This window comes from Schistocerca cancellata, chromosome 1, assembly GCF_023864275.1.
Source record: "Schistocerca cancellata isolate TAMUIC-IGC-003103 chromosome 1, iqSchCanc2.1, whole genome shotgun sequence".
In the NCBI taxonomy this organism is placed as follows: domain Eukaryota; kingdom Metazoa; phylum Arthropoda; class Insecta; order Orthoptera; family Acrididae; genus Schistocerca; species Schistocerca cancellata.
The window spans coordinates 787,967,429-787,990,788 of record NC_064626.1 but is presented as its reverse complement, the minus strand read 5'-3'; the positions used below and the strand labels follow the sequence as shown (position 1 = coordinate 787,990,788).

At 41.6% G+C, this 23,360-nt stretch overlaps 1 protein-coding gene across 3 annotated transcripts in view; it reads right to left on the bottom strand.

Moving 5' to 3' along the window:
• LOC126187494 (valine--tRNA ligase-like) overlaps positions 1 to 23,360 on the bottom strand; it is a 196,204-nt gene that overhangs the window by 161,187 nt on the left and 11,657 nt on the right. For all 3 annotated transcript variants that reach the window (XM_049928626.1, XM_049928610.1, XM_049928618.1), the window contains exons 3-7: positions 9,939 to 10,185; positions 9,638 to 9,866; positions 2,170 to 2,349; positions 271 to 395; positions 32 to 177 (exon numbers count right to left, since the gene is read on the bottom strand). In XM_049928626.1, the coding sequence (XP_049784583.1) occupies positions 32 to 177; positions 271 to 395; positions 2,170 to 2,349; positions 9,638 to 9,866; positions 9,939 to 10,185 (927 nt within the window). The remainder of the gene's footprint in view (positions 1 to 31; positions 178 to 270; positions 396 to 2,169; positions 2,350 to 9,637; positions 9,867 to 9,938; positions 10,186 to 23,360) is intronic.

Here is a 23,360-nt window from a genome sequence, read left to right as displayed (position 1 = left end):
TAGAAATAAATGCAGGCAATTCATAACATACCACTGCGGTTTCAGTATGAACTCTACAACATCACCTGACCGACTACAAAACGGAACTTGCATTTTGTGATCACTGCTACTGCGCAGCAAATTCCTTTTTTCTAGCTCAGTAACTAGCATTCTTCTAACATTAAATCTTCCAATCCCCTGTAAGAGAAACAAACAAGTTACAACAGAAAAATCTGTATCTTCCATGTTAAAAGACAGTGAACTTTCACTTTAAAAATAATTTGAACTTACAGCAAACTTGCCACAATTTTCATTTAGCTTTCCATCTTCTGATATTATTTTCAACACTGGCAAATCATGTCGCCTGCTTACTTCATAGTCAGTACGGTCATGTGCTGGAGTGATTTTGACAGCACCTGGAATGTTAATTTCTTAAGTCAGGATGAAAATTAGTACTTAATACATGATTCAGAAAAAGATGATTTATATAGAGCAGTCTTTTAATCAATACTATACGAGGTTTGTTGGAAAGCAAGTTTATTATATTTTTACTCAGCATATCACTATAAACATTTAAATTTCTTCAAAGCAGCCCTCTTAACATCCATGCATTTTTCTAGCAATTCCACCATGCACTGTAGACACCCCTTAAGGCATTGGCAAGAACCTCATTTACAACCTTTGTCTCATTTGTTTGAATCACTTTGATGTTCACAAAATGGACTTCTTTCACGCTGGTTTTGATTCCTGGGAAAAAGTCTGCCAATTGTTGGTCAGGACAGTAAGGGAGCTGAAGCAGCACTCCCAATGCAGGCTGTCAGGAACTCCAACACATATAAAGAGAGAAAGGTGTGATAGGGAGCACTATTATGGTGCAGCTGCCAGGTATCGCCAACCTTCTTTCACATTAGTAACAACCCTTTCAATAAAAATTTTTAGTGATTTAATTGCAACAGTTTCTGGACACTCTTTAATCCCTCCATCATATATACGTAGTAAGCAGCATTGATTGTCTGTTCTTATGATACAATTTCTTTCAGAGTCACACTGTTACAGTGAAAAAAAAGATAACAATTTATGGTTTCAGGTTTCAAATTGTTTGTTTTGCCTCCTTGGGATGAGGGGCTCTGATATGTGCCATTCTGAAATCTGGCACTTTGTAACCTGTTTACATGTTTCATCACTGGTGATTACTATGTGCAAAAAATGAGATTAAATTTGAACACATTCCAAAAGTCACACTCGATAGACACTTGGTTGTTCCTGCAGTCATAAGGCAACCATTTGGGGCACAACTTCTCACATACTTTCTGCATGTTTAAACTATCACTAACAATATTGAGCACTGTTATTTTTTGCAATAATGAGAGTCTCTGCTATCATCTACATGCTGATTCAATAGCTATTGTTCAAAAGATCACAAACATGAAACACTTTTTTGTTACTTTTGCTGATTGCCAGCCACTCAGTATTACATTCATTGTCCATTTCTTCTTCCCCCTCGAGTTACCTATAAGCCTTGTCAGGCATTGGCAAGACTTTTGTTGAGTTTAACACAGAACTTTATCATATGTAATTGTTCAAGTACTGACGCTACACTGTTGTGTGACATGCACTATCTTCAGGCTCACTTGAAACAGTCATCCAGATGCTCCCAGGGCTCAAAGTGGACTGAGTTAGGCAATGCTGAATACCTAAGAGCCCATTTCTCCTCCCTCTAACCTGATTCATCCAAATGTACTTGGACCAAAAAATAAGAAAAAGGGATAGTATTACATTTCAGAGCTATTTCTTGATGGTAAATTAAGTTATGCTATCATCTTGAACCTAGACACCACCCTTTCAAGTATTCTTCTTTTGAGAAATAAGTCGAATACTAATTTGATTGAAAAGGGTTGCAGCACTGAATTAATGCATTCAGACAATATGCATCACAATTTTTTCCCTTTTGAAATCATATTTTGACTCTTGTTATGGATTATCAAAGACTTCTGACTATTATAAAGCACTGAATCATCAACAGGCACACACAAAAAGAAAGAAGGAAAGAAAGAGGACCTGTCAATGACTCAACGCTTCTGTGTTTTGGTAAATGGTCTACTTCAATACACAAGTATTAATATTCTACCACAACTTTCCTACAAAATACTATTAAAACTACAAAATTTTAAAATCCTATGATTTTAATACCTGTTCCGAATTCAGGATCTACAAAATCATCACTTATGACTGGAATTTTCTCTTCCCTAAAAGGATGCCAAACTTCTTTACCAATTACATGATGGTATCTGGGATCTTCAGGGTGTACAGCAACAGCTACATCACCAAGCATGGTTTCAATTCTTGTTGTTGATACAATTATCTCTTCATCTGAAATACAAACAGGAAAAAGGGGCTCAAGGGACTCTGCAAACAGTTTTGAAATTAAAAAATATGTTTTTAACTGCTACCTATTAGTCAGATCAAATTTCATTCAGCTTCTACTGTAGATTTCCAAGCCACAGTACCTTTTTCAAAGGAAATAAGAACATATTCTAATATATCGATATCTAAATTCTGAAAGTGATGTAGCTATATCATAATCCAAAAGTGGATACAATTAAAGTTTCACTACCAGAAAATAATCCAACCATTTAAGTTCGCAGAATGGACCCATAATGAATACTGAATGTCATGGGGACAAAACATAACTGATGTATATGGCAGGCAGAAGCACACAATTAGTGGAAGGAAAGGGGAGAGGAGAGAATGAGATGAGAACAATGACAAATGGTGGAGGGAAGAATAGAAGCAGGGGGAGCCCTGGACCTGCAGTATAAAGAAGCAAAAGAATTGCAAGACTGAAAGCTGTATAAAGAGAGTTGACATAAGTAAAATTCAGAGATGTCAGTAGTCAATGGCACGTGTTTTGTGGGCAGAGGAAGAAAGATATCTTGGGTCAGAAACAGCTGAAGTGAACCAGGAGGAAAACTTTTGAGGAGGTATTCCTCAGTTCAGGACATGATGAAAGATAGTTGAGGCCTTGAATAAGTTTTGAGCCTGTTGTCTAATTGGAGTTACATTGTGCCAAAATCATTTGTGTTGGTTTTTTGCAAGACTCTGATTTATTATCCATCTACATCAGAATTATCAACTTTGTCTACTGTCACCTATTCTGTTTTCAGTACATTCCACATTTCATCAGACACTCCATAAAGCTGAAAATTCTCCTGCAGGACAGCTGCACACAAACAATCTAAGGGCATGGACAATGATTTCTGTATGTTTTCCATCTCCTAGTACTGGGAAAAAATACCCAATCCTGTATGTAACTATTTTAGTTTGTACTTGTCTTCCCACTTTCTCAGTTATTGCCATCATGAAACAACAAATGTGTGTTCATCATCTGCAAAGTGCATTTACTACCCAGCACACAATGAAATTTTGTATGTTGAGACATAAACATTAAAAATTAAATTTCCTCCACACTCACGAGCCAAACTTCATACCTAGAATAGTTTCTGGTGTGGCAAAAAAACTTACTGGAAATTTTGCAAGAACATTGTAGACACTATAAGAGTAATCTTTAATAATACCATGAATATTTCATTGGGTGCTGTAAACGGATAGAACTAAACAGCTTATCTAAAACACTTTTCCCCCAGCCTTGCAGCATTTTATTCATCTTGCTTCACTTCTACTATTACATCCACCTATGTATCCATTTTCTGGCTAGGAATGAGGAAGCGGTGACAGTTGTATAGGCTGTGAACATTAGACACAGCTACTGGAGGCAGTGGGGACTGATACTCAAAGAACATCATCTGGAGACATGACTTGGAAGATGGTGATAGGACAGAGGAAAGGGAAACTGTTGGGGAAGAGTGCACTCCTCACCTCAATCTCCATTACCCCACACCCTCCATCAAACAGTCCCCCCCTCCCCCTTCTGTCCTAACAGCCTTTCCCAATTCACAACTCCACATCAGCTTCATCATGCGCTGCTCCCCACCCACTCCGGCACTTTTTCATCACATGCCTAGTGCATGTCTAGCCCATAAACCTGCCACCCCTCCCTCCTGTATTTCTAAGCAGCAAACTGCTTGTCTCTCTCCAAGCAACTAGCTAACCCCCCCCCCCCCCCCAACACTTCTTCCTGCCTCCTGCCTGTTTCTCCCTTTACCCAACCCACCTGACAGAACTCCTACCCCACTTAGTCCTTTGCTGAACTGCAATAACAGTATTGTGCATCCATCTGGCACTTTGTAGGGGCACAGACATGGTGTGGTGTGGTGTGTGTGTTTTGTACTATGGCTCCTGAAAGGTTTCACTCTGAAAGCTAGCAGGTTTTTCCATTTTATGTGTGCTTGTCGATGACACAATGCTTCTGCTATTCAGTGAGTGTTCTCCTTTACGCCTAAATTATTTACAGTTTATGTGGTAATGTATATACAGGGCTATTACAAATGATTGAAGCAATTTCATAAATTCACTGTAGCTCCATTCATTGACATATGGTCACGACACACTACAGATACGTAGAAAAACTCATAAAGTTTTGTTCGGCTGAAGCCGCACTTCAGGTTTCTGCTGTCAGAGCACTCGAGAGCGCAGTGAGACAAAATGGCGACAGGAGCCGAGAAAGCGTATGTCGTGCTTGAAATGCACTCACATCAGTCAGTCATAACAGTGCAACGACACTTCAGGAGGAAGTTCAACAAAAATCCACCAACTGCTAACTCCATTCGGCGATGGTATGCGCAGTTTAAAGCTTCTGGATGCCTCTGTAAGGGGAAATCAACGGGTCGGCCTGCAGTGAGCGAAGAAACGGTTGAACGCGTGCGGGCAAGTTTCACGCGTAGCCCGCGGAAAATTGGCTCATGCCACAACTGGAGACCGACAGCGCCAACTTCATCTTTCAACAGGATGGTGCTCCACCGCACTTCCATCATGACGTTCGGCATTTCTTAAACAGGAGATTGGAAAACCGATGGACCGGTCGTGGTGGAGATCATGATCAGCAATTCATGTCATGGCCTCCACGCTCTCCCGACTTAACCCCATGCGATTTCCTTCTGTGGGGTTATGTGAAAGATTCAGTGTTTAAACCTCCTCTACCAAGAAACGTGCCAGAACTGCGAGCTAGCTTCAACGATGCTTTCAAACTCACTGATGGGGACATGCTGCGCCGAGTGTGGGAGGAACGTGATTGTCGTCTTGATGTCTGCCGAATCACTAAAGGGGCACATATCGAACATTTGTGAATGCCTAAAAAAACTCATTGAGTTTTTGTATGTGTGTGCAAAGCATTGTGAAAATATCTCAAATAATAAAGTTATTGTAGAGCTGTGAAATCGCTTCAATCATTTGTAATAACCCTGTATATCAGACTGGTGTGTAAGTCAGAGCAGACGAGAAGTCTCCCAGGGCTCACTTATGGCGAGAGAAACCCCACCCATACCTGACCACCACCAAACCAATTAAGGGCGAGCACAATTACAGAGCAAAGAATGCTTTCCAGTCAGGACATTAGAACAGTAAAAGTGAGAAGGCTAAAAATGTAATGGACATCACTTGGACCATCAATAATAAAAACAAGACAAGAGAAATAGGTAAGGAAGCAGATGGGTGTCCCTGGAGCTCTACATGCAATAGGAGCCATCCCATTCACAGCTGTCTCAACTGTGATCCTTGTGAGACAAGGCATTAAAACAGCACCCACTGTCCAACAGAGTGCAGCCCCTACAGTGCAAATTAGGGTGTGCCCAAACAAGAGGGAAACAGCATCTAGAAGCACTTAAAAGAGAGTAAATGAGGTATGAAAGTAACAGTTGGCAAAGAAGTAGGGTTGAGGATCCCCCAGACCCAACACGTAGCAGGAGATGCCTCAACTCCAACCACCCCACTCCCACCCCGAAGGTAGCATAAAACATTATATCTGAGAATAAAAACCACTTTCACAGACAAAACAGAGAACCAGTTGAACTTTGCGTGAACCATACACCAATACTAGGGACAAAGAATTCAGAAAACCACACTTAGCATGGAGAGTCTGAAGGAGGGGGCCATTCCACCAGGATATGAACTACTTTCCACATGGCTCCACAACTACAATGTGGGTGAGGTTCATTATACACACATCCAAAAAAGTTTTCCACCACCCTGGTTCCCAGAACTCCTGAAGATAGACATTGACTGTGGACATTGTATCACAGACAGTCCCTTTGACTGTTTAGAGATGTCACTAAACCCACCCAAAGATGTAAGCAACCATGCATGAACAGCACCTATTACATGGAGGGTGTCCGACAGCCAATCAATTCCAGTCATTCCACCACGAACCAGGTACACAGCTTGTGGTGTCTGTAGTTCAACCATGCCTAGATGGTCAATACCGCAGTTCGATCATGTCCGCATTTTTACTTTGATACAGGAAGTGCTCTCAACAAGGGAAGTCTCCAGGTGTCTTGGAGTGAACCGAAGCGATGTTGCTCGAACATGGAGGAGATACAGAGAGATAGGAACTGTCGATGACAAGCTGTGCTCAGGCTGCCCAAGGGCTACTACTATAGTGGATGACTGTTACCTATGGATTATGGATCAGAGGAGCCCTGACAGCAACGCCACCACGTTGAATAATGCTTTTCGTGCAGCCACATGATGTTGTTTTACGACTCAAACTGTGTGCAATAGGCTGCATGATGTGCAACTTCACTCCCAACGTCCATGGCAAGATCCATCTTTAACCCATGACACCATGCAGTGTGGTACAGATGTGCCCAACAACATGCTGAAGGGACCACTCAGGATTGGCATCATGTTCTCTTCACCGATGAATGTCACATATGCCTTCAACCAGATAATCATTGGAGATGTGTTCGGAGGCAACCCGGTCAGGCTGAACACATTAGACACACTGTCCAATGAGCGCAGCTTCCCTGCTGAACAGGGGTGGCATTATGTGGGGCAGATGTACATCGCTGGTGGTCATGGAAGGTTCTATAATGGCTGTACGATACGTAAATGCCATCCTCCGACCGTTAGTGAAACCATATCGGCAGCATATTGGACGACAGTTCATGCCCTCATTGTGCACATCTTGTGAATGACTTCCTTCAGGATAACGACATCGCTCGACTAGAGTGGCCAGCATGTTCTCCAGACATGAACCCTGTGGAACATACCTGGGATGGATTGAAAAGGGCTGTTTATGGACAATGTGACCCACCAACCATTCTGAGGGATCTATACCAAATTGTTGTTGAGGAATGGGACGATCTGGGCCAACAGTGCCTTGATGAACTTGTGGATAGTATGCCACGATGAATACAGGCATGCATCAATGCGAGAGGACGTGCTACTGGGTATTAAGAGGCACCGGTGTGTACAGCAATCTAGACCACCACCTCTGAAGGTCTTGCTGTATGGTGGTACAACATGCAATGCGTGGTTTTCATGAGCAATAAAAAGGGTGGAAATGATGTTTATGTTGATCTCTATTCCAATTTTCTGTACAGGTTGTGGAACTCTGAGAACCGAGGTGATGCAAAACTTTTTTAATGTGTGTATGAAATAAAACTATTGGTTAGGCTGGTATGACCAACACCTAAACAGTACAGAATGATGAATTCCTTCCGGAAGGAGCAGGAGAGGAGTGCCATGCAGCAGTAGTCTCCTCGATAGTGCAGAGTGAAGAGTATATTAGAGGGGGCAGTAGACCACTATATGTTGTTCAATCTATGAGTGAGCAGAAACCTTACTTACACCTGCAAATCCAAACCTAGGATCATCAAAGTGAATGTGATGTGGGTAATCACTTCTCTAGCTAAACACAGTTGGCCATTTCATTCCCTGGGATACCCACACGACCTGGGACCCACAGAAAGACAACTGATCAGCCAATATGACTAAAGCCAGAGGGAATATCATGAATAATAGACATCACAGGATGATAACAGTGAGACTGCTCATTTACTTACTGCAAATTAAAACACAGTCAAGGGAAGCTTGATTAAAAAAAAAAATTAGGGCACTGCTGATGGCTATCAATTCTACTGTAAAAACACTACATATTCTGAATGTTGTTCCTGACTGGTGGAAGATGTAAAAGCATGTCCCATTCTATCCATGGTTTTACAGCCATCAGTGTGAATGACAGTAGTACCTTGATACTCTTGGAGAACTGAAAGGAACAGATGCTGAAAGGTCATGGGGACAACAAACAGGGGTGTGTGTGTGTGTGTGTGTGTGTGTGTGTGTGTGTGTGTGTGTGTGTGTGTAGCCCCAGCAAAAGGTTGCGAGGCACACTGCAAATAGTAATCCCACCTGAAGGCAGGCATTAGGAATTTGATGCACCTCGTATGCAAGAAGAAATCAGTATGTAGGATAATGAGCACACTCTTGGATGGGGCCTCTACCAAAGGGGTACATAATAAGCCCACCTTGTCAAACTGGCTACAGCATTGACTTTTAAGCAAATATGAGTCTACATAGTTACTGTGCACAGACAGTCATCAACACTATAGGCAACAGCACTATTTGAGGTGTTCTCCAGTCAGTCCCCACAAGAGGAAAACTTTCAGTATGGTGGTCAAACCCAGAAAGGGAACAAAATTACTTCACCTGAAAAGCTGATGTAAGGAAAAAGAATGAAGACAACGGTGAAAGAAAGAAGAACCTATGGAAATACCTATGTCAACATCGAAAGCTACCACCACAAGAAAGAAAGAGGATTAGGTATAGTCAGAGGTGGGAACTGCAGCATAAGAAAGGAAGCAGGTGATGTAATATCTTGTGGCACTAGGCCCACCACACATGTACTTCTGAGGTGTCACCATGATTTGATCAGTGTTCTGGATCAAAAGCCAAACCTCTCCACGATCTTTTGAGGAGCGGGGGCACATTAAATTATTGATGATGATGATCTGGCCACTGGATGGCTACATTAAGTTTGTGTGTCCCTTGATGCTATTCAAGACATGGAAGCTAAGAACCAGCCCTGTGTTTTGAGCTTCTACCTTAACAACTTCACAAGCAATACACTACTTTGTGAACACACCATTACAATCACCTACATTGAGAATTATGCTTAACACATGACATACAAGTCAACCCAGTGGTGTCATTTAAAACAGACTTGCACCAGGCCATATTCTACATGAGTTCATCATAATTGTTATTACTGTCCTCACATTTATGTACTATAGGCACAATTAATATGACAGGATGGAATTTAACAATATTATGAAAAGGGTAGTTGCTATTCACCATAAAGCGGAGATGCTGAGTTTCAGATAGGCACAACAAAAAGACAACCAGAAAGTGAGTTACCAAGGCCTTCTTCAAAAATACACAAATGCGCGCCCACGCACACACACACATGCACGACCACAGTCTCTGGTCACTGATTGGCAGTCTGGTTTTAGTGGCTGGAAACCTTGGTTTTTGTGTGTGTGTGTGTGTGTGTGTGTGTGTGTGTGTGTGTGTGTGTGTTTTTCAATAAAGGACTTGTAGGCCAAAAACCTCTGACAGTCTTTTTGTTGTGCCTATCTGCAATCAGCATCTCCACTGTATGATGAGTAGCAACTACTCTTTTCATAACATTGTTGAAGAGTAATTATTCTCTTTTAACATCACTGGAATTTAATCCAGAGCAGTAACTTATGTTAATTCTACGCACCTGTCCCACAAATCTGATATGCAAAGTTATGAAGCACACCAAATTCCACAGGTTCCTCACAGTTGGGAACAATGACCTTAGTTCGCCCTTCTATCAACTGATGATCCACTTCGATATCAGATATTGCTGTCTGTAAACTGCAAGACCAGTTTACTAAGGCTTCATTCCTATATATTAGTCCATTATTGTACAGCTGTATGAAAGCTTCCACAACTGCAGATGACTGTTTCTGTAAAACATCATTAATGTTAAACCTTCACTGGGAGGGAAACAACATACTCCTCTATATTACTACACTTACAGCATCCAGTGTAAAAAATTCACGTGACCAGTCTAATGAAGCACCAATTTTTTTAAGCTGATGTTTGATTTTCAGTTTCTTCTCATCTTTCCAGAGTGCAACTTCTTCACAAAATCTTTGTCTACCAATATCATGTCTTGATTTCTTTAGATTTTGCCAAAGTATTTTCTCTACCACGACTTGAGTAGCAATTCCTGCATGATCCATTCCTGGAATCCATACAACAGGTCTCCCACTCATTCTGTGCCTATAAGAAAAAGATAACGTGACAACAGAACATGAAAACCAGTGTAACATTGTTCTCTGTTAATAATGTGAAAAATCTACTCTATTCTGAACAAAAAAATATGATGAAAATGCAGAATAACAAAAAAAGAGAAGAATGTGTTTTAACAAAATGCTTGTTAATTCGACAATGCAAAATGGTCGCCATAATCGACAAGTCTGTTTATGATTGTAATTCAGGTATGAGAAGCAATTACACTTTTAAATGACAATTTTTATTGAGATATGATTTCTTACAGCACAGCTGAACATGTTTTTGGACAAATGAATTTCACCCTTTGTATAAACTGTTGTAGTGTGTAAATCTGAAAATAATCAATGACACACTGTCTGTAATCAAACAAGGGAAAATCAAGGATGGAATGTAGCAATATTATGAAAAGGAAAGTTGTTACTCACCAAATAGAGGAGATGCTGAGTCGCAGATAGGCACAACAAAAAGACTGTCACAATATAAGCTTTTGGCCAATAAGGCCTTTTTTGAAAATAGACAAACTACACACACACACACACACACAAGCTCATGTGCACAAATGCAACTCACACACACACACACACACACACACACACACACACACACACACAAAACTGCAGCCTCTGGCAGCTGGGGCCACATTTTGAAGTGAGTGAAAGCTTATATTGTGACAGTCTTTTTGTTGTGCCTATCTGTGACTCAGCATCTCTGCTATATGGTGAGTGGCAACTTTTCTTTTCATAATATGGTTAGACACCATCAGTAACCATTCAATAATGGATAGAGATGAGAACATAGTAATACAGGAAACAAATCTTAATACTGATTTGCATGTGACATGCAGTTGTGCATTATCCTCAAGGCAGGACCATGCTTTGGGATTCATTTTATCTGTCAGCTGTAGTGTTAGAAGAACTATAATCATTAAGTAGGTTTTCATTCATTGCTATTCTGTAAATTATGAGTTTTAGGGCAAAGATCTGATGCATGATAGCATTTCACATGAGTTACATCAGGTTGTAAGGCACTCCTTATTTGCAGATAAGAGCACATTTTACTTTATTTCCAGTTTAGCTATGTATCAGCACTGCAGTACACATGGAGTCAGGAGTGAACGGTAAGTTCACACGCTGGTTAGGAGAGGCCACCTGGCACTTTCAGAGCCAGTGGGATGAGGTGCCAAGGCAATCGCTCATGTCAGCAATGAGATATGTAGGGAAAGTACATTTATTCTGGCATGAATCAAGTAATTGTTGTTAATAAATATTTGCTAACAAAAGTTGCCTTTTGCCACCTAAGGAGTATACAGGTCATAAGTACTATATTTCAATAATTTTGCAATGCTGGGAAATGTTGATATTAATAAATGAATAACTTTGGCATATGTATGATCTTATACAAATATAACAATTGTATGGATGCCTTTTGATCAAGTCATGCAGTAGACCATGCTCTTGGCCATTAATAGATAGCTTATAATCGGTGTGAACAAGTTCATTTTACAGAGTTTCTTAAATGACCATACCATAATGGCATCCCGTGTAAAAATTATTTACACAAAAATCTCCTTCGCACTTCATTACTTAAAACATAGACAGTACTACTGCACTTTCAGAATTTGATGACACTGCGACGGCTCTGCAAGTGGACATAAAACTACAAGACCATCTCCACACAACAGGTAGTAAGAATTTCTACGTGGCGGCTCACTAAATCAGTTCAAGGACAGACTGGCTTAATTATTGCAAAACTGGGGTGGGAAAGTGTGGCCCGTTATACCCCTCATACCACCATCTACAGACTCGTTGGCTAAACTGAGACATTTCTGGAGTTTTAGTACGAGTGGATGGTTCTGACAAGATTCAGATCGTGCAGATTTGGTGGCAAAGATATCAATGTGAAGTTACTACAATGCTCCTCAAATAACTGTAGCATGAGTATGAACTTGTAACACAGACCGTTCCTTCTGAAAGATGCCATCATCATCAGGGAAGACATCAAGCATGTAATGATGTGAATAATGTTCATGGGGGCCACGACTGTCATGATGTCTTCAATTATTATCACTACGTCCCATGGAAGCCCATGGCAATGTCCTTGGCACAATACTGCTCCAACTGGATGACAGCTTAATCGGACACAACCTCCAACATTGTGTAACAAGAAATATGGTGCATCTGACCAGGCAACACATTTTATTTGATCCACAGTCTAAATTTGATGACCTCAAGCACACTGCAATCACAATTAATTATGTCACTAGGCCAACATTGGAGCACACAACAGTTGTCTACCGTGTAGCGCTGCGTTCAAGAATGTGTGTTGATTGGTGCACTCAATATACAGTCTGAATAACACTGGGGATAGGCTACAACCTCGTCCCAACAGAAGCTTCCCCTTCCCTTTTCGCTCCATTTATTTTATTTCTTCTACCTTTTGAGTTTCAAAGTGTGCTTTCAAGTCAACATTGTCAAAAGCCTTTTCTAAATGTAGGCTGCTATAAATTTCAGTTTGTATTTCTTCTACTTACCTTCTGTGACATGTCTTAGGGTCAGCACTGTCTTGCACGTTCCAGCATTTCTCCAAAATCCAAACTCATCTTTGTTATCATCAACACTTACCAGTCTTCCTATTCTTCTGTAAATAACTCATTTCAATATTTTGCAAACTTGTGCATTGATAATATTCATGCCTGTCTTCTTTGGAAACACCATTATTACATTTTTACAAGCCAAAGTGCTGTACTGCTTTATCAATCTTTTCTTCGACAATAATGAATGGAGAAATGCCTTTTAATTTGCATTAAAGCAAGTTTAATGTGTCACTTCAAACAAAAACATCCTCATGTTTCTTTAGGTATTCAACTTGAAACAGTTGCTTTGGGAAAGACAAGATGAGAGAGACCTTTAATTTTATGAAACTTTGACTTTAAACAACACTGCAATGGCTGCATTTTTCAAGGGTATATAAACTTTCGTGATGTTTGCACCTGATGTGATGCTAAGTCATCTGGACTAACAGACAGAGTGAGTGAGCAAGGTATTTGACAATGTCAGGAATGCTTCCAAACTATCCCCAGCTATTGTGGAATGAAGTGGACCAGATGAGCATTCAGCACATGTTGACTGTAAGTTAAAGTAATGTACAATGGAGGCTATCAAAAGGACCTGAAAAATTGATGGTTCAGCAGAACATGTAATTTTGCTGATATCAGAAAAACTAAACAGTACTCAAGATTACGAAGAAATGCTTCTAGAGAGGAACATTCTTAGTGAATACAAGTCTTTAGACACATGAAAAGAGTCGAGGAACAGCAGTAAGAGTTGCAACCAAATAATTCCAATGGTGATATGAAGACTCCAATCTGGACCATCAAAAGGATGGACAGGCCCAATCCAATTTTTGTGTAACATTCAGGGAATGATAATACCAGTGTCAGACACTTCACCAATAGAGCTGACGTGAAGCATTTCATCTACTGGTTAGAGGTTGCTCGTTCTGAGCACAGCGTCTGTCAGAACCATCTACCCCCACACACCATCCAACCACTGCTTTAACACCTCCCTACTGGACCTTCTGGCCAGTTTCTATGTGTAGCCATTCAGCATGCCAACAAGTCATCACCTGGTAAAGGTACTAATGAACTCCAGTAAAAGTCTGCCTGCCAATGATCTGTTTCACTATCAGCAATAACCAAATCTTGAAAAAGTGACCCTGAGAATTAACACAACAGGCAAGTCATTGTTTTACCTTTTCTTTGTCGTAGCATGGGATGGAAAGAAATTAACTGTTTGGTAAAGTATGGAGGAAATAAACTACTGGCATATTTTTAGGAAATGAAACAACTGTAATAAATGCAATTGAACTTCATACAGCTGACACATCTAATCCTTTCATTTGTTGTTGATTGTGAATGCAAAAAATATTTCATAATTAATAAATGTAATTAACATTAATTACCTTCACAATGTGGAGGCTCAACAAAACCTATACTACACATTCTAAGGAAATCACATACCAAATTTAAAACATGGTTTGCAAGCATACTACATCTAGAAGAAAATTGAGATATTTTTGCCTAACTGTGCATTGTGAATACTGATTCTCTGAGTTATGTGTGGTTAATTAATTAATTTATTTATTTATTTACACATCAAGTTCCGTAGTACCAAATTGACGAGCAAATCTCCAAGGTCATGGAACGTGTCAGTATATGAAATTACAACATAAAAGTAATAACAGATAAAAATAAATGTTCACGAACCCACAAAAATGTCAGTCCATAAGTTTAAGTAAACACAATCAACAATACAATAAGAATCAGCTTAATTTTTCAAGGAACTCCTCGACAGAATAGATGGAGTGACCCATGAGGAAACTCTTCAGTTTCAATTCGAAAGCGCGTGGATTACTGCTAAGATTTTTTTAATTCGAGTGGTAGCTTATTGAAAATGGATGCAGCAGTATACTTCACACCTTTCTGCACAAGAGTTAAGCAAGTCCAATCCAAATGCAGGTTTGATTTCTGGAACTGTGTAAAAGCTGCTTATTCTTGGGAATAAGCTAATATTGTTAACAAGAAATGACAGTAAGGAATATATATACTGAGAGGCCAATGTCAAAATACCCAGACTCGTGAACAGGGGTTGACAAGAGGTTTGTGAACTTACACCACTTATTGCCCGAACCGCCCATTTCTGAGCCAAAAATATCCTTTTAGAGTGGGAAGAATTACCCCAAAATATAATACCATATGGCAGAAGTGAAGAAAAATAAGCAAACTAGACTAATTTTCATGTCAAACGATCACTCACTTCAGATACCATTCAAATAATAAAAATGGCAGCATTAAGTCTTTGAACAAGATCCTGAATGTGGGCTTTCCACGACAGCTTACTATCTATCTGAACACCCACAAATTCGAACTATTCAGTTTCACTAATCATATACCCATTCTGTAAAATTGAAACTTTGGGTTTTGTTGAGCTGTCTGTTAGAAACTGTAAAAACTGAGTCTTACTGTGATTTAGTGTTAGTTTATTTTCTACAATCCATGAACTTACGTCAAGTACTGCATTATTTGAAACCGAGCCAATGTTGCACACAACATCCTTTACTACCAAGCTAGTGTCATCAGCAAACAGAAATATTTTAGAGTTACCCGTAATACTAGAGGGCATATCATTTATATAAATAAGGACAGGAGTGGCCCCAACACTGATCCTTGGGGCACCCCCCCCCTCCCCCCCACTTGACTGTACCCCACTCACACTCCAAATCACAGCCATTCTGAACATTGTGAATAATGACCTTTTGCTGTCTGTTGCTAAAGTAAGAGGTGAACCAATTGTGAGCTATTCCCCATATTCCGTAATAGTCCAACTTCTGGAGGAATCTTTTGTGATCATCAGTTCAAAAAATATGCTAGCATTTGAAACCTTTTGTTTAACCCATCCAGACCCTCACAGAGAAAAAGAGAATATAGCATTTTCAGCTATTAAATGGCTTCTAAAGCCGAACTGTACATTTAATAGCAAATTGTGTGATATAAAATGATCAATTATACTTACAAACACAGCCTTTTCACTAAATTTTGGAAACACTGATGTCATAGAAATAGGTCTAAAATTATCTACATTATCCCTTTCTCCCTTTTTATAAAGGAGCTTTACTACCGACTACTTTAATTGTTCAGGAAACTGACCATTCCTAAAGGAAAAATTACAATTATGGCTAAATACAGGGCTAACATGTGCAGCACAGTTCTTTAATATTATTATTATTGCTAGTACCCCATTTAGAAACTTCTAATGTAAAGCAACTTTCAAAGAGAATGAGAAATGTGTTAAGGAAAGCATTATATTTATCATCTATGTTATTGGCACTATAAACACCTGCCATTCTTGTTTCTTGACAAGGTTTAAGAAGCTCTCTATTGCTGTTGGATTAACTTTCCTACATAGTTTGTAATTAAATGTGACATTTATTTGAGTACTAAAGTCTTTTAGTGTTAAAATTTGTTCATCATGGTCTGAAAGGCCATTCACCCTTTTACTAGCAGAAATCCCATCTAGTAATGAAGAATGAATGAAAATATTGTCTATGGCTGTGCTACTGTTCTCCTGCACCCTAGTTGAAAAAAACACAGTCTGAATCAGATCATATGGATTTAGGAGATCTACCAATATCCTTTTTCTTGCACCATCACCTACAAAATTTATATTGAAGTCACCAAATACACTCCTGGAAATTGAAATAAGAACACCGTGAATTCATTGTCCCAGGAAGGGGAAACTTTATTGACACATTCCTGGGGTCAGATACATCACATGATCACACTGACAGAACCACAGGCACGTAGACACAGGCAACAGAGCATGCACAATGTCGGCACTAGTACAGTGTATATCCACCTTTCGCAGCAATGCAGGCTGCTATTCTCCCATGGAGACGATCGTAGAGATGCTGGATGTAGTCCTGTGGAACGGCTTGCCATGCCATTTCCACCTGGCGCCTCAGTTGGACCAGCGTTCGTGCTGGACGTGCAGACCGCGTGAGACGACGCTTCATCCAGTCCCAAACATGCTCAATGGGGGACAGATCCGGAGATCTTGCTGGCCAGGGTAGTTGACTTACACCTTCTAGAGCACGTTGGGTGGCACGGGATACATGCGGACGTGCATTGTCCTGTTGGAACAGCAAGTTCCCTTGCCGGTCTAGGAATGGTAGAATGATGGGTTCGATGACGGTTTGGACGTACCGTGCACTATTCAGTGTCCCCTCGACGATCACCAGTGGTGTACGGCCAGTGTAAGAGATCGCTCCCCACACCATGATTCCGGGTGTTGGCCCTGTGTGCCTCGGTCGTATGCAGTCCTGATTGTGGCACTCACCTGCACGGCGCCAAACACGCATACGACCATCATTGGCACCAAGGCAGAAGCGACTCTCATCGCTGAAGACGACACGTCTCCATTCGTCCCTCCATTCACGCCTGTCGCGACACCACTGGAGGCGGGCTGCACGATGTTGGGGCGTGAGCGGAAGACAGCCTAACGGTGTGCGGGACCGTAGCCCAGCTTCATGGAGACGGTTGCGAATGGTCCTCGCCGATACCCCAGGAGCAACAGTGTCCCTAATTTGCTGGGAAGTGGCGGTGCGGTCCCCTACGGCACTGCGTAGGATCCTACGGTCTTGGCGTGCATCCGTGCATCACTGTGGTCCGGTCCCAGGTCGACGGGCACGTGCACCTTCCGCCGACCACTGGTGACAACATCGATGTACTGTGGAGACCTCACGCCCCACGTGTTGAGCAATTCGGCGGTACGTCCACCCGGCCTCCCGCATGCCCACTATACGCCCTCGCTCAAAGTCCGTCAACTGCACATACGGTTCACGTCCACGCTGTCGCGGCATGCTACCAGTGTTAAAGACTGCGATGGAGCTCCGTATGCCACGGCAAACTGGCTGACACTGACGGCGGCGGTGCACAAATGCTGCGCAGCTAGCGCCACTCGACGGCCAACACCGCGGCTCCTGGTGTGTCCGCTGTGCCATGCGTGTGATCATTGCTTGTACACCCCTCTCGCTTGTGAAATTGTGTAAACCAAGACCAATATCCTCCTTTACAAATTACATATGAAATGTGTAGTTCACTAATTAGTTATGTGTACATAGATCATATTCACAGTAAATGTTTTGATGTACACTCATGCTCATAAATTAAGGATAATGCTGATAAATGGTGAAGAACGCTCTGGTGGGCAGTTTGCGGGCTTAAATCACCTTGGGGTATGACCATGTGGTGCATTTGACCTGCGGTCATCGCACGGTGGCACTGGCAGCAGTCCACATATGCAGAGGGTGTTGGTGCAAGTCAGAGTACGGTGCAGCGAGTGAGTGCGCAGACGTTTTCAGACGTGCTAATGGTGTGTGTGTGTGTGTGTGTGTGTGTGTGTGTGTGTGTGTGTGTGTGTGTGTGTGTGTTGAAAATGGCTCAAGGAACACATATTGATGATGTTATGAGGGGTAGAATACTAGGCGACTGCAGGCTGGTCAAACACAGCAGGTTGTAGCACGGGCTCTCCATGTGCCACAAAGTGTGATCTCAATATTATGGCAATGATTCCAACAGACAGGAAATGTGTCCAGGAGCTACAGTACGGGATGTCCACAGTGTGCAACACCACAAGAAGACCGATATCTCAGTATCAGGGCCTACAGACGGCCACGAAGTACTGTAGGTAGCCTTGCTCGAGACCTTACTGGAACTGTTGTCTCCAGACACACAGTCTACAGACGACTGAACAGACATGGATTATTCGTCCAGAGACCTGCAAGGTGCATTTCACTGACTCCTGTCACAGGATAGCCCATAAAGCCTGGTGTCAAGAACACAGTACATGGTCATTGGAACAGTGGTCCCAAGTTATGTTCACGGACGAGTCCAGGTATAGTCTGAACAGTGATCCTCGCCAGGTTTTCATCTGGCGTGAACCAGGAACCAGGTACCAACCCCTTAATGTCCTTGAAGGGGACCTGTATGGAGGTTATGTTTTGATGGTGTGGGGTGGGGTTATGATTGGTGCATGTACACCCCTGCATGTCTTTGACAGAGAAACTGTAACAGGTCAGGTATATCGAGACGTCATTTTGCACCAATATGTCCGCCTTTTCAGGGGTGCAGTGGGTCCCACCTTCCTACTGATGGCTGATAATGCACGGCCCCACTGAGCTGTCATTGTGGAGGAGTGCCTTGAAACAGAAGATATCAGGCGAATGGAGTGGCTTGCCTGTTCTCCAGACCTAAACTCCATCGAGCAAGTCTGGGATGCTCTCGGTTGACGTATCGCTGCACGTCTTGAAACCCCTAGGACACTTCATGAGCTCCGACACGCACTGGTGCAAGAATGGGAAGCTATACCCCAGCAGCTGCTTGACCATCTGGTCCTGAGTATGCCAACCCGTTGTGTATGAGCCTGTGTAAGTGTACGTGGTGAACATATCCCATACTGATGTTGGGGTACATGTGCAGGAAACAGTGACATATTGTAGCACTTGTGTTTCAGGGTGGTTTTCTTAACTTATCACCAATACCGTGGACTTACAGATCAGTGTCGTGTGTGTTCCCTATGTGCCTATGGTATTAGCACCAGTTTTGTGTAGTGCCATGTTGTTTGGCACCACATTCTGCAATCTCAGACGAATCCTTTTCCAAGCTAGAGCAGACAAACACACATACATCGATCCTCTCACAGTAACACGTGTACTGCCACATTCTGAGAGCTGGATACACAATACCAAAACTGCAGTTCTGCAGGTTGACTAGGATGAGACATTGTACTGTTGTACTGAGTGAAGTAGGGGGGAGGGGGTGTAGGGGAGGGGGATGGGGACAAGGCAAGGAGAATGAGTCAGCATTGGGGAAGGGAGGCAGGATATGAATGCAGCACAGAAAGGTAGGAGATGGACAGGACAAGAACGCTAAACACGAGCACTGGCACGGTGAGTTTGTGCAGCACATGACAATGACTACGTGGAAGAGTGAACTGTGAGGAAGTGGCAGAACACAGGAAGGGGAGACTGTAGAGACAAATGTGTGGGTACAGGCTGAGTGAAGAAGGGGTTCTGGGACATGGTGGTGGCGGGTTTGGGAAAAAGGGCTAGCAAAGATTTGAGGCCAAAATTAAAGGAATGAAAGATGTGTCGCAAAGACATCTCCCATCTACATAGTTTAAAAATGCTCATGTTGGGGGGAAGGATACATATAGCACAAACTGTGAAGCAGGCATTGAAATTGAGCATTTTGGACTCAGCAGCACTTTTTGGCATTGGTTAGTCAACTCTGCTCTATGCTACAGTTTGGCTATTCATTCAAGTGGATAGCTGGCTAGTGGTCATGTCCACAAAGAATGTTGTGCAGAAACTGAATTAGAGCTCCCTTTCTCACATTCCAGTTGACACAACGCTTCTGAACTATCAACCTGGATTACTGCAGTCCCTGCTTGTGTATTCAGCCAGCCAGCACAACATAGCTTTAAAGAGGTGTGTGTGTGTGTGTGTGTGTGTGTGTTTGTTTGTACAAGGTTGCCTCTATGGTGTAGCAGTTGTTAAGGGGAAATATCTTTAATCTTTATTTGAAAATGCTTCTGCTACCTGTCAGATGTTTTCTTTCTGTGGGTAGATTGTGGCTCAAATGGCCCTGAGCACTATGGGACTTAACGTCTGAGGTCATCATCCCCTAGAACTTAGAACTACTTAAACCTAACTAACCTAAGGACATCACACACATCCATGCCCGAAGCAGGATTCGAACCTGTGACCACAGCAGTCGCGTGTCCGGACTGAAGTGCCTAGAACAGCTCAGTCACAGCGGCAGGCTGGGTAGATTGTGAACACATTTTCCAGATGCCAATTTCACATATTTCTGTGTCAAAGATGAATCTAAGTTGTGCTTATAAATGATCCCAAGCAATGAAGGTACTGCATAGAAAAGACAAAAGTATGTTTTAAGTAGGAAGGAGGAGACTGGTGTTTAACAACCCGTCAACAATGAAGTAATTAGAGATGCAGCACAAGCTCGAATTAGGGAAGAATGGGGAAGGAAATCGGCCATGCGCTTTCAAAGGAACCATCCCAGCATTTGCCTGAAGCAATTTAGGGAAATCACAGAAAATCTAAATCATGATGGCCGGATGTGAGGATTGAACCGTCTTCCTCCCAAATACAAGTCCAGTGTGCTAACCACTGTGCCACCTTGCTCAGTAAAAGTGCATTATAGAAAGTTGTAATGCTTAATGCTGTGTGTTTACATTGTGTCTTGATTCCTCAGTGCTGCATTGAAATTTGCTGATTGTTACATATAGTGATCACTGATTAGCATACTCATCTAATTTGTAGTTGCATTCATTTTATCCCATTACTAATTGTGATCATTTTTACAGATTATAATCTACTTACAATTAAGGTCATTGTAACGATCTTCTTCATTAAATGGTGAACATGCCTGATTTACATTTGTGTCACATTATTTGTGATTCCTTTCATTTTCGTATCCTGAAATGCTCTCCAGAATATTTGTTTATTTATTACATATTAAACTGAAGCCACTACCTTTCATTTATGACACCACTGTGCACGACACAATGTGGTTCGGTCCACAGTTTGCCACAGGACACATCCTGGTTACCTGAAGACAATATCACTGCATCCTATACTTTCTAGAAGCAAGTGCCCCCTTCCCAGCACTCAGACAGCCCAGTCAAACAACACAATCTTGCTAATCTATAGACTGTCAGCATGAATGGCAATGCTGCAAACAAATTGCAGTTTTTTACATTAAAAAATCCTCTGATACATTTTCAAGGGTTTGCAGTTTTCCTTATTGACAAAACCTTCAACAGAGCGAATTCCAAGTCTGGTAACATGCATTTTATAATCAGTCTGCATTTCAGCTCATATTTCACTATTTCTACTGCAAATGGGCTGGAAATTACTCAAAAGCACAGAACTAACCCAAAGTAAAAAACAAGCAACAACCAAGTGCACCAATCTTCACAACACAATGATATCCATCAAGATATTTATTCCAATCCAGGCCTGTAACACGTCTACAGATAAACTTGTCCAGCTGTTTGTCGCCTCACTCACAGTCTGGCCAGACTGCCGTTTTTGTTGGAATTGCTCTGAATACAGATTTTTCTGCTGAACCACTGCAGATTTAAATTAACTGAAAAACCTTAGTTTGCAGCTTCTGTATGGGATAATCAGAAGGAATAACAATATAAAAATATTACACAAAAGGTCTGGTCATATGCTACATCTATGCCATAAAGACACAGTTTCTCCTCCACAAATGGAACATATCTCCATAATCTACAAATCCCATGCAGTAACAAGTTTGAGAAGTGGGAAACAATTTGGAAGAAGGGCAGGAGAGGGGGGCAGGACCTTGTATGAAGTCTCTGTTTTAGGTGAGTTGTGAAAATCCTTGTATTCTTAGCAGAGGACCTATCATTTCTCCCAATGTCAAATCAGTGCTTTGTGCTATAAAATACATTCTTTTAGCTTAAGAATTGAGTTTCTATGATGGCTCTGCACATAATCGCACAAACATGAAAACTGTTTTCCATTCGGGCGACATAGATTTCTCTCAGTTTATTTTGCAATGATGTGGGTAGAAAACAATTCAGCCCATATGAGGAGAAAAAAAAGGAAAAAGGCTGAAGCCAACAAACCTAGCATTACTAACTCCTGCCATTATCTTAGTTATGTGACTCTGTTCTAATATAAAGGTCCTGATTTCTGTATGGAATCTAAAGAGTAACAATTCTCCATTAGTGATCCCATGCTCATACTATTATTATTATTATTATTATTATTATTCTTTCTTTCTTTCTTTCCTCAGACGTTATGTCTGGTCAAAAATGGAAAGTGACACGGACCTTGATCAAGCATGACTTCCTTTTAACTGTACGGTATATGTTATATTGCATTTAGGAACTTTCGGGTGATTGAACATGTATCAATAATTACGGATTTCTGTAGTTGTAATAGAAGGAAACATTCCACGAAGGAAAAATATATTTAAAAACAAAGATGATGTGACTTACCAAATGAAAGTGCTGGCAGGTCGACAGACACACAAACAAACACAAACATACACACAAAATCCAAGCTTTCGCAACCAACGGTTGCCTCGTCAGGAAAGAGGGAAGGAGAAGGAAAGACAAAAGGATATGGGTTTTAAGGGAGAGGGTAAGGAGTCATTCCAATCCCGGGAGCGGAAAGACTTACCTTAGGGGAAAAAAAGGACAGGTATACACTCGCACACACACACATATCCATCCACACATACACAGACACAAGCAGACATTTGTAAAGGCCTTTACAAATGTCTGCTTGTGTCTGTGTATGTGTGGATGGATATGTGTGTGTGTGCGAGTGTATACCTGTCCTTTTTTTCCCCTAAGGTAAGTCTTTCCGCTCCCGGGATTGGAATGACTCCTTACCCTCTCCCTTAAAACCCATATCCTTTTGTCTTTCCTTCTCCTTCCCTCTTTCCTGACGAGGCAACCGTTGGTTGCGAAAGCTTGGATTTTGTGTGTATGTTTGTGTTTGTTTGTGTGTCTGTCGACCTGCCAGCACTTTCATTTGGTAAGTCA